We start from the raw sequence: 14,362 nt of genomic DNA, 5'->3' as shown, positions 1-14,362 counted from the left end.
TTTCCCTCTCTGGTTGAATTAAAATTCATTAATTAAGTTAAATTAAAAATAATTCTTTATTAAAAAAAGAGGTCTCCCAGCCTCACTACTCCTTTCTGTTAAACTTGGGAAAACCCTTTTCTGTCTCTGGCATAGGTTTCCTCTCTTGTACAGTTGAATGAGAATCTCTTCTCTGCTGTCTCTGACATAACGTAGTGAGGATTCAGTAAAATAATGGATTAGGCATGTATTTTGAAAATTATGAAAAGATTATAAAAATAAAATTACTATAGGCTGGTGTTTTTTAATCATTCACATAGCTTGTTTAATACTCAAAATGTCACTGATTTGGAGCAGTGTTCAAGGCTCTGATATTTGTGGAGAAAGGGATATTGAAGCATATGGTATGAATACATGTTGAGGATCAGCATGTATTAGCTATAGCTAGGTGCTTGATATTCATTATTTCATTCAGTAATTCCCATAACCCTGCGATGGAAGCGTTTTTACTTTGGCTATTTGGATAAGAGCAGTAGGGCTCCCAGAAGTCACTAAGCTGAGCAGGTCACATTGAAAGTAAGGGGGGCTTGAAATGGAACCCAGATCTTCCTGACTACAGACCTGTTTCTTTTTACTGCATTCCAGTGCTTGGAATCATGCAGTCATGCCCTGTCCCTATGTGTAGAGACTGACTTTTTTTTGAGAGAGAGAGAGAGAGAGCCATTTTTGCTATTGGGCATGTGTGCTCATGGGAGAGAAAGAAAATGAGCAATCATCCCTCAAGGAGATGGCCATACTGCAGTCTCTTCTCTTTCATTCTCCTCTTGGGGTTTTTACATGCATGCACACACACCCAGCATGGGCTTCAAGCTGCTGGGTCCAGGACTGAAACCACAGTTGGCCATGTGGGGGTCCAGCAATGTAATCACTATGCCATCTGCTGGGCCCTGGGATTGATTGTTACTTTCTCTAAATCTTGTCTTCCTGAATAAAAGCTATGGAACAGCCAACTTCAGGATAGCAATGTTCCCTGAATACTTTTCTGAGTCTTTCTAGCATGTGTTAAAAACAAAAAACCCGCTTTATAGTCAAAAAGAGAATTGTGGGATGTATGAGCTTTGACTTTATCTGAATTCTCTTGCACAGCTATTTCCAACATTGGACCAGCAGTTGGCATAATGGCTGTATCGCTGGACTCCCATGTAGTCAACAGCAGTTGGAGTCCTGAACCTGGTGGCTTAAACTCACACTGGGCGTGTGTGCCCAAGATCCTGAAAGGAGAATGGAGGACAAGGGATTGTGTCATGGCCATCCCCCCTGGGAGTGATTTCTCCCTTTCCCACTGTCTCTCTGTCTTTCTCTGTCTTTCTGGTGAGTGCATGCACCCTATAGCAAAAACATTTCCAAAACTAAACAAAACAAAACCAAAAAAAAAAAAAAAAAAAACCTCCAAAGAACAGAAACAGTTATTTCCGGCTATCCTTTATTGTTCTGCTATTACTGCAGGTTTTGGCTTCTAGATTCCTTGGGAGCGTTAAAAAGTAATGCAATCACAGCAATCCCCCCTTGCCTCCAATACCTTGTCTTCAAGTGTGAATTTTTTATGCAGTTCTGTGGGTGTGCTGAGCTCAGAAAAATCATTTCTATGGCTTCTTCCACCTTGTAAACAGACCACGCTGTGGACCCATGCACCCTTGTGCTGAGAGCAGACGGTAACCCTCTGTTCTTCCCGCTTCTTGTCCACGCCAGGCCTTGCCATGTGCTGCCTCTCTCATCTCCTGTAGCTTAGCCACCAGTAAACACAAATCTCTTCTCCTGAGATGCTCATTTTGCCTCTAGAGCTTCAAATTCATCAAAGCCTGGGAGTACACCGTTGAGTCACGAGCTGCATCTCCAAGACAGTCTGACTTGTACGAGATGATGGACCAGACTGTCAAAACTATCATCACTTTATGAAATTGCAGACATCATCCAAAAGCACACACATAACTCAGATATTTCGAAGACTAAATTGGGTACTGCAAGTACAGCACTTAGGACTGGACGTGGACGCAGTGTGCATGCCATAAATGTTAGCAGTTTACTATTGTTATTAATATTAATTCTCATTTCACATGGAACTTTCCATATGTTGGGCTAGCTTTCTCCTTAGCTCATTGTCTAAAAGATGTCCTCTGAGATGCTCTTTCTTTGAGAACTGGCCAGAGGAGGAATCAGGTTGAGATCCAGATAGTTCATTTAATATACTGAAATGAGTGCCCATTTTGGCTAGCAGAATCTAGGAGAATCCTCAAACAGAAGAATCCTTTATGTAAGCATGTGGCCAAATCTAGACAGACTTTTTTTTTTTTTTTTTTAATTCCTGGGACAGTTTAGGAAAATCTGCATCAAAGCTGTCAAATACAGATCTAAATATTGGAGCTCATGTCTGGCTCTTAAATACCCTGATTTTCTTCTTTTCCTTTCCAAATTGGCTGACGCTAAACAATTGCAGTGGAGACTCTGCATCGTTTCTGTCCTGTGTAATTCTCACATTCCCTAAAAGCAGAGCCTGCGAAATTAGTTAAGAAGAGAGCATGGCTGAACACGAAAGGCCCGATAACACAATCTGAGTGTACTATCTGGTGTTCTACTTTACCCGGCTGGGATTAGAGCTGCGAGGGAGACTGAATGGGGCCTTATCTGACTCTGGGGCGGCTCCAGGCTTCAGGTGGATACCCGCATGCATAAACTACAGCTTCGCAGAGTGCCTTGAGATGTTCTCCTGCCCAAGTCCCAGCGATGCAGCGCGAAGCAGGGCGCCTCTGAACCAAATAATCACGGAAGTGCCTGAATAATGCATGAGAGCAGGACCCTCCCTGGCACATTTGAAACTGTACTGGGAGGGACTGTACTCAGCAAGATAGCAAAAACAAGCCCCTGGAACATGCATTCCCTGAAAGTTATTCTGCAGCAGCCACTTGGGAGAAAGTGAAAGCAAATGTGACAACCGCCCGAAAATCATGGCATTTTAGTGAATCTGAAGCTCATAGGGTTCCTGTCAATATAAGGCAGTGATGTGACTGGATTTATAATTTTTGTGTTATTGATGAATTCCATCTCTTCCTCTAGGGAATGGGATAGGGGAAGGATTGACTGATCATCATTGAGAAATGGCCTTTATCATCCAGAAGCTTCTTATTTCATGCTGTTGTTTGGTCGGTTTAGTATCATGTGTGGTTTCTCATAATTAAAGCTAGCTGACACTAGACATTGCAAGCAAATTGCATCTCGAGAGGTGGTTTCTTTGAGGACTGGCACCGAATGTAATCGGGCGAGGGACCTCCATCTTTCTGATCCAGATGTCGGCTTTAATATAGCTACAGCTTTGATGGGTGGGATTGGATTCCACAAATGTTTAGTTTCTAATTTGATATTCCAGCTGCTCATTAAGTGAAAAATCAACAAATCTTTTTTGGAAAATAATGTTTCCCCACCACCATGTCACATATCTCAACCTGACTGTTCTGGAAGGTCCATCGAGGCCCCCTTTCTCTCCAGACACCTTCCGAGTGCAGCTGGAGGGAATGGGTCCCCATCTCACAGCTCTGCCCTGATTTCCGGGCAGCCATGTGTCTGCTCTCAGTGATGTCAGGCTCCTGGAATGACCCTGTCCCCTCCTGCTCTGACTATGGTAGGAAACTATACAGAAAAGGGAGCAATTCTCTTGGCTCAGGAAATTCTACTCCTAGGAATTTATTCTCTGCACAAATATTATGGCTTATGAGGTTCATCAGAGTCTTGTTTATAATACTTCCTCTCCCCCCCAAAATAGAATGTGCCTAATTGTCCCAAGCTGGAAGATCGGTTGTATGTATTATAATATAGTCTTAATTAGAAAATGCTTTTATATAAGAACATTGTACTCTTCAGGAAGAATATTAAATACAGTGGTAAAAAAAAGTTCACGCCGAGACCGGTAGATGGCATAATGGTTACATCTCTGGACTCCCATATGGCCGAGTGTGGTTCAAGTCCTGGACCCAGAGGCTTGAAACTCATGCAGGGCGTGTGTGCGTGTGTGCCCAAAATCCCAAGAGAAGATAAAAAAGGCATGGCCATCCCCCGGAGGGTGATTTCTCACTTTCTGTCTCTCTGTGTCTCTCTAACTAGTACACATGCCCTATAGCAAAAAATTTCTCTTTTAAAAAAGTTCACACTATTTTAAGTTAAAAAAAAAAAACAGGCTAGAAATATCAAGAAATTTGGCATCATACTTGATATCATGATATCAATTCTTTAAAAGAAATGTGTATATTGGGGGACAAGCAGTTAGTGTAATGACTATATTGCTGGACTCCCATGTAGTTGACCATGGTTTGAGTCCCGGACCTGGTGGCTTAAAGTCATTCTGGGTGCATGTGCATGTGTGCCCAAGATCCCAAGAGGAGAATGGAGGAGAAGGGATTGAGGCGTGGCCATCCCCCCTGGGGGGGGGGGATTTCTCACTTTCTATCTGTCTGTCTTTCTGGCAAGCGCACACGCCCTATAGCAAAAACCTCTCCAAAAAAAAAAAAAAAAGAGAAGTGTGTATACACACACACACACACACATATATACACAGATTCAACTATGGTTGTATCTGAGTGAAATGATTATAGGTGATTTTTATTTTCTTGTTTTTTACTTGCTGCATTTCTTACATTTTTCATAATGACAATATATTGCCTTTCTAATCAATGATTTTTTAAAAAAATTGCAAAACCAGTTAAAGACTTGAAGATTTGAAGACTTTGGGTGCAGAAGTAATGAAAACTAGGCCAAGCCTCTTCTCTAAGGGGAGCCTTGTAGACATTCTTCTCACCTCTACGTTACTGGTTGAAAAGAGTTGAGCTATCTGGGCAGGGTGTGAAATGAAAGGATCTGACTGCTTCCTAAGTTCCCGGGAGGGAGGATGCCTCGGACACGTGGCTTCTGTGTGCAGTAAGATAACCGCATGCACGTGTCTCCATTTTCTCCTAACAATACCGGACATCCTGGGGACCAATCACCCTGACACACACTGTTGTCAGCCTCCTAAACTTCTTTATTATAACACTTAACAATTGTAGTTTCCAATTTCCCATTTGCTTAGAACGTCATTCTTAAATTCCTTAATTTGTTTTCAAGGCTTGCATAAAAGGCCTTTTCATCACTGTGTCAAAGGGCAGTCTGATTGCCAAGCTCTAACGGTGGCAATTCCCCCTATCAGATACAGGACAGTGCAGATAATATTCTATTGAGATACTGAAGAATGGGCAGCCTGTAATGACTGTGTGGCACTAAAGAGACTCAAGAAATTAATTCTCTTCCAAATATTTGGAAAATGATTTCAGTATAAGTGAAAGAGGATGGAGGGGACAAATTCCATGTTTTAAACATGCCCACATCAGCTCTGTGCAAGGAATCCTTGCCTGTGCAGATGCCATGGTGAAGGCCAAGATCTGCAGATGCCCCCAAGTCCACTCACAGTTCATGAGACTCTTGGATAAGTAGGGGAAACTCACTTCAAAGTCTGTAGGACAAGAAGGACGAGAAGTTTATTATTTCCCATTCATTTCACAAGATCCAAGAAGCCCTGAAACAGTAGCTGATAAATGTGTGTATTCTCCGCAAACATGGAACAACTGAACATCCATCATGTAAGGTCATATATTCTAAGCCCTGGAAATTTCAGGGTGCATAAAGCCTATGCAAGTGACAGCACACCCACTGGTCATAGAACAATGATGAAACAATGTGGGGCTCAGGGCTTGGTGAGTGGAAGCTCCGGTCCTCTGAGGTATCAGAGAAGACTGGTTGAAGGAATTCCTACTTAATCTGGTATTCATGAATTCATGAAACTATGGTGTGTAGAGAGATTTATTTTGCTGCCTGATTTTATAAGAATTAAGCTGGTTTTGGAAGGAATGTATTTATTAAACTTCCTCTGTGAACCTGGCATTTTTCATTCATTTGATGTGTTGTCATTGGATAGGCAAGTCATAGCCACATAAAAAGAAATCTTTTTAAATCACCACCCACAAAGATACCAGTGACTTACACTCCTTATTCTACCATTTTGATGAGAATCAAAGTATTAAGAAAGAAGGATTAAATAGATGGAAAGAGGAGAATGTGGTATAAGGAAGGATGGCAGTAAGGAAAGCAGAAGCAACAATGACAGATGGGTTATGACTCATTCTAACTCATGCCCACAGTTCTGGAATTTTCCCTGCTGATCTGTTATCACCACTACTACATGTCTGTCTCTCTTGGTCTCGACCTACTTTAGTACATCTTTAATGCATCTTCCTAAATCAACCCTTTCCTATGTTTGCAATTCACAGTTGCATATGGAGCCTATGACCATTTGGTCTCAATATCCTTTTCTAGCTTATACCATCTTTCTATTCATTCATTCATGAAACAAATGTTTAGTGAACTATACAACATGAACTTCTTGGTCTATCGATAGTTGGGCCACTCGACATGTTTACCTCCATAATTTGCTAACTAATGCTGTTTTCTACCTTACCACCTTGCACTGACAATTCATGAGGGCACTTGATCCTTTTCTTATGTTTCTCTACATTTCCTAGAGCAGCTCCTTACACATAGCAAGCCCTCAATAAGCACTTGTTAACTAAATGACTTGCTAATTAGAAAAGGGAGCAAATGATACAATAAACTCCTTAATGAAACATAGGTTATTGAAGTAGTAGAGAGAAGAACCAGCAATATTAGTATTTAAAATATTAAGATAAATATTAAAATAAACCACATTGCTTCTAATTATCTGTTGTATGAAATATTCTACCTCTTGCTCTAAGTTTGTGTCGTTTCTTTCTACACGTCATCAACCATCATGATCAAATGACAGATGCATTAGGTGATTATGTATCTTTTCACTCTTTGCATACTTTAAAAAATAGTATCAGATGGATTTTTTGGGAGAGAAAAGAAAGGCATATTTATCAAAGGCAATATTAATCTTAGCTATTAAAATACATTTATTTCATGTAATTATTGTTTTCTTTTACATAGAAGTTATGTGTTGAACATCTGCTTTGAGCAGGACTTTTAGGTGCTGTGAGACATAAGGCTTAAAGTTTTCAAAAAGGAACTTAAAGGGTAACTGTGCCCGAGACTCTCACGCTCAAGTTGAAAGTGTGATAAGTGACAGTAAACCCTGTAGGGTGGAAAAGTAAGAGAAGACATATATTGAGCCATGAGCTGGAAGGATGAATGAGCAGGATGCAAATAAGGGAAGGAAAGGGCAAAAACTTTCCAAGTGACAAAAGACAGTAATGCTTTCGTTAGTGTAGTTAGAATTTTTAAATGTGATCACTTTACAACAAAGGAAGCTACTAAAAGTGGTGTGTGTGCCCTCTCTCTGACATCACTAAGCCTCCTCGATGGCACGTATTATTATTATTAGTTAAAATAAAGACTGAACTAATGAAAGCACCCCATTTCCTAATCTTTCTGAGTACACAGGTATTTGCCATCATTACTCCATGGCCACAAGAATGACAATTCTAGGGAACTCCAGTGGCTTTACAATCGTCCTTAAATGAATTCACCCAAGCTCTTCTTGAAGAAGCGGCAAAGTAAGGATCTGTTGCCAGGTAGCTGTCACCTAGGCAAACGAAGTTATCTGTCTCAGGGAGTGCTCTGATCCAGAGAGATTGGAAGAACATTCCTGAACTTCATAGTTAGCATTTCTTTACTTTACCAAAATCATCAAATGCCTAAGGTGTTGGGGACAATATCTTCTTAGTCTCCGAGTCTCATGTGCTTACTCGCTATGCTTGGCAAATAGAGGCAGCTTAATTAACATTTGGAGAATTAATAAATCAATTAATGGGTAAAAGAAGAGGCAAATAATAGTTTACTTATTTTTCTAACATCTGAGAAGCATTTAGGTTAACTGTATGGACAAATACATGAACAAGAGATACTCTGTCTATGATTAGAAGATCAAGTTGGAAGAAACAGGAGTCAGTGAGGGTCCTATGAACTCCACAAGAGTCTTTGACTGCTGCTTGGTTTTGCTCTTTATTCTTTGTTTAACCCTTTAAAAAATGTTTTCTTCTTCCATTGTGCTGCTGAACAAGTAAAGCCTAGTACTAAATCCTTTAAGTACATTGATTAGAGACTCAATTGGGAGTTAAGGGAGCAGAAGGAAGTGAGTTTCTGTTGAGTTGGAGGAAAAGAAGATTCATGGGACTGGAGTAAGGCTTGTCAGCAATGAAGACTGAGTGTGTGGCCTAGAGATAAATATCACTTCATCATGATTTTTATAATTTTCTGTCTGGAAGTAGAGACTCAAATGAAGGTAAAGTAAAAGTTAGTGATGAGAGAAAAAAATAAATGATCTGAGGGCAGCAGCTGGCTGCCGTAGCGGTTACGTAGGTGGACTGCAGCTTGAGTCCTGGATCCGGTGGCTTGAAAATCATGCCAGATGCATGTGTGTGTGTGCCCAAGATCCCAGGAGGAGAATGGAGGAAGAGATTGCAGTGACCATGTTCCCTAGGGGGTGATTTCTCACTTTCTCTCTCACTGTCTCTGTCTCTCTCTCCAATGAATGCACATGCCCTAGGCAAAAACTAAAAACTAAATTTAAATTAAATTTTAATTTTAATATAAAAATGATTTAAAAACTAAAGATTCAATCAAATTGTCAGATTAAAAAAAAAAACTCGAGCGTTCTTAAACCTATTGTTTTTTTTTACAATTTTTATAATTTCCTGTGTTAACTGCTTTGCATGATTGAAATGAACAAAATGTACATGAGATGTCTGACTAAAGCAATTCTCAAGTGCAGTGATCCACTCAAATACAGAACCATGAGATGAGACATTGTGCTTCATCTATATAAATGTTCTGCCAGTATATTTAGATGTCTTGATGTCAGAGTTGCTTTTTGTTATAAATTGACTACTTTCTCTAGTAGAACTTGAAGATATTTAGGACTTATTTTACTCATATGAACATCACCCTACAATTTGGCTATTCATGTTTAAATGCAACGTTAAAAATCGAAACTAAGACCATTTTAAGCTTACCTAGTTTTAGTCAGCTTTGAGATTTTGTAGATTTCCAGTGGAATGAAGGTAAGGAAGCTCTAATGGCCAATTTTCCCAAGTGTGACAAAAGCATCTCCTTTTTCCAGGAAATTGCAGTTAAATCTTAATGTCACCGAGCTTTGTAATTCTCAGCCCCCAAATCCTCCAACAGTTATGGTTATTTTTAAGATCCGGATCATGTCACATTTGAGATGCATAAATGGGATTGAGACTTATTGACTGTCATCAGCCTCTTTTTTCCCCTTTGTTTAAATCCTTTCATAGGTTTTCTGTTTTGTCTAGTTAACAGGGAAATAAGATATTTTTCATTTTGGGTCTTCTTCCACCCAATTCAAAGATCTTTCTAATTTAAATTCTTCTGCCCTGGTGTGTTTGTCATCCTTAGCCCACTCAGTTATAACAGCATCATCATCATTGTATTTACATATTATCATGTCACTGTTTGGGGAAATAAAAATCTGTCTCAGCTGGCAGAATTGAAATGTGAACACGTCACAACATAGGGTAAAGCATGATTTGTAATGACTACTCATAATATTCAATAATAGCAATATCTCCTATGAGCAAATTTCACCACCATTTCCTATGGACTCCAGAAACTGTGTCAGACATTTTCTGTTTTCCCTACTGACCTCTTGGACATTTTTTTCCCACTGATAAAATTGTCATTCCATCACAGTTGAAAGACAACAAAGTAATGTAAAACAGTGACTGGCAGGAGCAGAGACTCAGACTATCCTTGACAGTTTCAATAAATTCCTCCTCCTGGTTTAAAAGGAAGTATTATTTAAGATTTTACATCTTTTTAGCACATTTCAAAACTACATGGCTCACCCAGCAGTAAGGTTAGATGTTCAAAATAACAGAATATAGAAAATTTATAACTTTAAATATTATAGTTCATTTTTCTTTCAAAAATGCAGAATAAAATATAATATTGCACCCTTACATTTTTCATTTTTCTATCAATGGTACTAGGTTTTCTTTTTTTTTTTTTCTCTATTCAGTTTAGTTTGACCAAATAGAACAAGTGCTAGGCTGGATTTTTCCTATGAAATAAGAAATTTTTCTGGCCCTATATAGTAACCTTCCCTCCCCTTCCTCCTTTACCTCATTCCTTTCTCCTTCCTTCCTTTCTGGTTAGCCAGACTTGATTAAATCCAAGTTCTGTGACTTACTATTAGTGTGGTCTAGGGCCACTTATTTCACTTCCTTAAATCCTTTGTTTATTCAACTCTAGGTGAAAAATTGAAATAATATGCACTTATTTCATAAGATTGTTGAGTTGAGCTGTACCATTAGCACCACACCTGACACTTAGTACATTTCCAACATCATGAGTCTGGGTACTAGTCTATGGGGAAAATGTTCGCATTCGGGCGTTTCAGTTAGTTTATCTAAATAAATATGTCATCATTGGAACTAAAAACAAAATTTGCAAACCTTTGCCCCCAAATCTTGAATAAAAAGTATTTTATTTCCTAAATGATGTACATGGTGATCAGTTAGATGTGAATGAATGAAACATCTTCATTGAATCTCATATAAGCCTTTGACAATTTATTCCTCCTCATATATTTCACAAGGACCTCTATAGGCTAGGTTGTCTTTCTTACGAATTGAAAATCCATTCTTTTCCATTGGTTTTTCTTCTTTGTCGAGCTTCTTATCATCTTCATTGATAGTCATTGCACACACACACACTCAAAATGAAATCGTTTCTCTTTTCACTATTTCTTTTAAATCAAGAATACAATTTTCTTAAAACTGATTTTCAGAGTGTGGTGACAAAGTAGTTCTCTTCAACTTAGAATCTGACCTGATGCAAGAGCCTCAACCTTCAACAAGAGGTGGAGACAAGTTTTATGAGACTGAAGGGAGGCAGAGCCACTATCTAGTGCCTCCAATTTTATTTCTAGTGTTTCCTGCAGGTTTAAGACATCTTTTTATTTAAATATAGAATCAGACACTCCACCATTTGTCTTTCATTCAAATATATGCACTAACAACACACAGGAATGATCCAGGTGTGTGATTGCTACAGCTGCTCCCCTTACTAACACAGATATTTGACAAAATGTGACATGATGCAGAGATAACCAAACATCATTCCTCAACAGAATTTCTGTGATCCACTTATCTACTCGCCAGTATGGTGTATTTTACAGACACATTTCTTTGAAGGGCAGACACTAAGATGAATGGAGAGAAAATGACCTGGTTTTATTGCAGCCCTCTGGATGCCAGGTTGAGGCAGGCTGGACAGCAGCACTTTGCATGTAGAATGTGGCAGGCCATGTTGAGGCTGAGTGGGCAGCACCCAGCCCATCCCAACACTACTCAGGTTCCAGGGCTCTTGGTGGCACTAAATTCTTTTCAGAAATGTCAGGACCATTTTTTGTTTCCCCAGGGGAACTCTGAGTTGCTATATTTAATGCAATGTTTCCAGAGCAGGCTCCCCTTAATGAGCAAACACTGAACTGGAGGTGAACTGGAATTGAACTGGCTGTAGAAGGGAAAACGGTCAAAGTAGGATATTAGAACTGGAGGTCTCTTTCAGCCTATTCCTTGGTGGGGATCTTTCTATGGCTTCTGTGACAAATGAACATCCAGGCTCTGCCTGGACACCATTGGTGATGGGGTAGGTGACCCATTCCATTGTTTGGTTGCTCAAATAATGACAAGGGTTTTTCTTACTTCATTGAACTAAGATTGACTTTCCTCTTGTGTCTACTGTTATATCTTTTATATCAAGTTCTCTAACTCTTCCTGCCTCTTTACAGTTCTCTTGCCCCCTTTGAACTTATCCTGATCCCTATGTGATCATTCTGAAAATAACCATCTAAAAATTTATTTCTTCTTAATGTTCCATTAGGTATTATGGAATAAAATAAGATCTGTGATTATAACCAGAGCCCCCGACTATTAATAGGCACACAGTAAATAAGTTACAGGCTTGTTTTATAAATGCTAATATGGTACACAGGAAAGCACATGAGCTTTGAAATCAAATAGACCCAGATTATACAGCAGGTCAAGTATTAACCTGACTCTAGGACCTTGGGCTAGGATTTTTTCACTTTTGTGAGCCTGTATGTCCTCAGTTTTCATATATACAGACGTAATGAAAAACCTCACTTACAAAGTTGTACTGAGAAGTCTCTGAGCTAGCATCCATAAAGTACCTTGTGTAGCACAAAGTAGATACTCAGGAAATAGTCTCCACACTCACCACGTCCTTTCCCAACTCCACCTACCTCATAATTCAGAATAGCAGTTAAAGAGAAAAGATTAAGGTAAATTAGGTTCCTACCTTGACCTTTCTAATCCCATAATCTTGAATAAATCATTTTACCTCTTTGTATGCCTATAAAGCAGTACCTATATACTACAGAGGCATTTTGTAAGAACCAGATAAATTATCAGATGTATAGCAACTTTTTAAGAGAAACTTTTGCTGTAGGGCATGTGCACTCACCCAAAAGACAGAGAGACAGAAAGTGGGAAATCACCCCCCAGGGGGATGGCCACATTGCAATCCCTTTTCTTCTCTTCTCCTCTAAAGATCTTGGGCATGCACACGCACGTGCCTGCGTGAGTTTAAGCTGTCAGTTCCAGGACACGAACTGAGGTTGACCTTGTGAGTCCAGTGATGTAAGCATTATATCATCTGCTGATCCTGGGTAACAACTTTTTAAATCACTGTATGTCCTCTGTATATAAAATGTAGATATTTTCATTAGCAATTAATCAGTTAATAATTGGTGAGTGAATGATCTAGTATACCCACCTTAACCCTCCTCAGACTAGATCAGGGAAGAAAAATCTAATAAACTTATTAAAACCTGTTTATATGTTTTAAACTAAACAAATGCACTATACCTAATAGGCACCCATCCAGGCAAATAATCTCACATCTGGAGAATATTTGGCAGAAGAGCCCATTGACTCAATGCTGACTTAAAATGATAGAGATTCATAATCCCAATATTCATATTGTTGACTAACACTCTTCCTCTAATTTCTTCCAGGAATTTCTATTACATTACAATGTTGCGGGACCCAGTGTCACGTTACCTGAGTGAGTGGAAACACGTCCAGAGAGGGGCCACTTGGAAAACCTCTCTGCACATGTGCGATGGGAGAAGCCCCACCCCTGATGAGCTGCCCACCTGCTACCCAGGGGATGACTGGTCTGGGGTCAGCTTGCGGGAGTTTATGGACTGCAGCTATAACCTGGCTAACAACCGCCAGGTACGCATGCTGGCTGACCTCAGCCTGGTGGGTTGCTATAACTTGACTTTCATGAATGAGAGTGAAAGAAACACCATCCTGTTGCAGAGTGCAAAAAATAACCTGAAGAACATGGCCTTCTTTGGGCTCACGGAATTTCAGAGAAAGACACAGTTCCTCTTTGAGAGGACATTCAACCTCAAGTTCATCTCCCCCTTCACGCAGTTCAACATTACACGGGCTTCCAATGTGGAGATTAATGAGGGTGCCCGCCAACGCATCGAGGAGCTCAACTTCCTGGACATGCAGCTCTATGAATATGCAAAAGATCTCTTCCAGCAGCGCTACCACCACACCAAGCAGCTTGAGCACCAGAGGGACCGCCAAAAAAGGCGGGAGGAACGGAGGCTGCAGCGGGAGCACAGGGGTCACCGTTGGCCAAAAGAGGATGGGGCCAATGAGGGGACTGTCACCGAGGACTACAACAGCCAGGTGGTGAGATGGTGACCCCCTGCCCACTCCTCTTTCGGAAGGGGGAGAATGAGCAGGTGCATTGACCTCCTGTTGCATTACCTTGGAGAAGTTAGGCCATTCTGAGGACATCTGGCTGTGTGTTGCTTTATTTGGACATCTGCTTCCTCTTTGTCTTCTTTTTATCCAGCTGGAGATGATCTGTTGTGTCCTTTTTTTTTTTTCTTGACATTTTTCAATCAGTGATATTAAGTAGGGCAGAAATGCATCCTGTATTGACTGCTTAGAAGGTCAAGGAGACAAATACCACAAAGTCCTTGCAATCTCCTTTGCAGCAACATAGGTTATAGGTTGGGTATCGGGAACCCACAGAGACACACATGAAAAGCCAAATGATGGCTTGGATGTTCTGCTGAAACTGGTCTTTTTCACACTGTCTCTGTCATAAGAATGCTGGTCTGCTTAAAGAGAGAAAGAGAAGAACCTTTCAATCCTTAGATGAATTTCAGGCCAATTCTCTCTTTGTTGTTGGCACTTATCTCTGAACTCTGTTTGAATGTGGTTTAAATCATAAGTAGAGTAATGTGTTT

General features: G+C 40.0%; 1 protein-coding gene across 1 annotated transcript in view; it reads left to right on the top strand.

Moving 5' to 3' along the window:
• Window positions 1-14,147, top strand: part of HS6ST3 (heparan sulfate 6-O-sulfotransferase 3) — a 790,122-nt gene extending 775,975 nt beyond the window's left edge. Inside the window, 1 exon segment of the mRNA XM_027776340.1 lies at window positions 13,100-14,147. Coding sequence (XP_027632141.1) covers window positions 13,100-13,808 — 709 coding nt within the window. The 3' untranslated portion in view covers window positions 13,809-14,147.
• Window positions 14,148-14,362: the final 215 nt, after the last annotated feature.

Source organism: Tupaia chinensis, unplaced genomic scaffold (genome assembly GCF_000334495.1).
Source record: "Tupaia chinensis unplaced genomic scaffold, TupChi_1.0 Scaffold000057_1, whole genome shotgun sequence".
Classification (NCBI taxonomy): Eukaryota; Metazoa; Chordata; class Mammalia; order Scandentia; family Tupaiidae; genus Tupaia; species Tupaia belangeri.
This window is presented reverse-complemented; position numbering and strand designations above follow the sequence as displayed.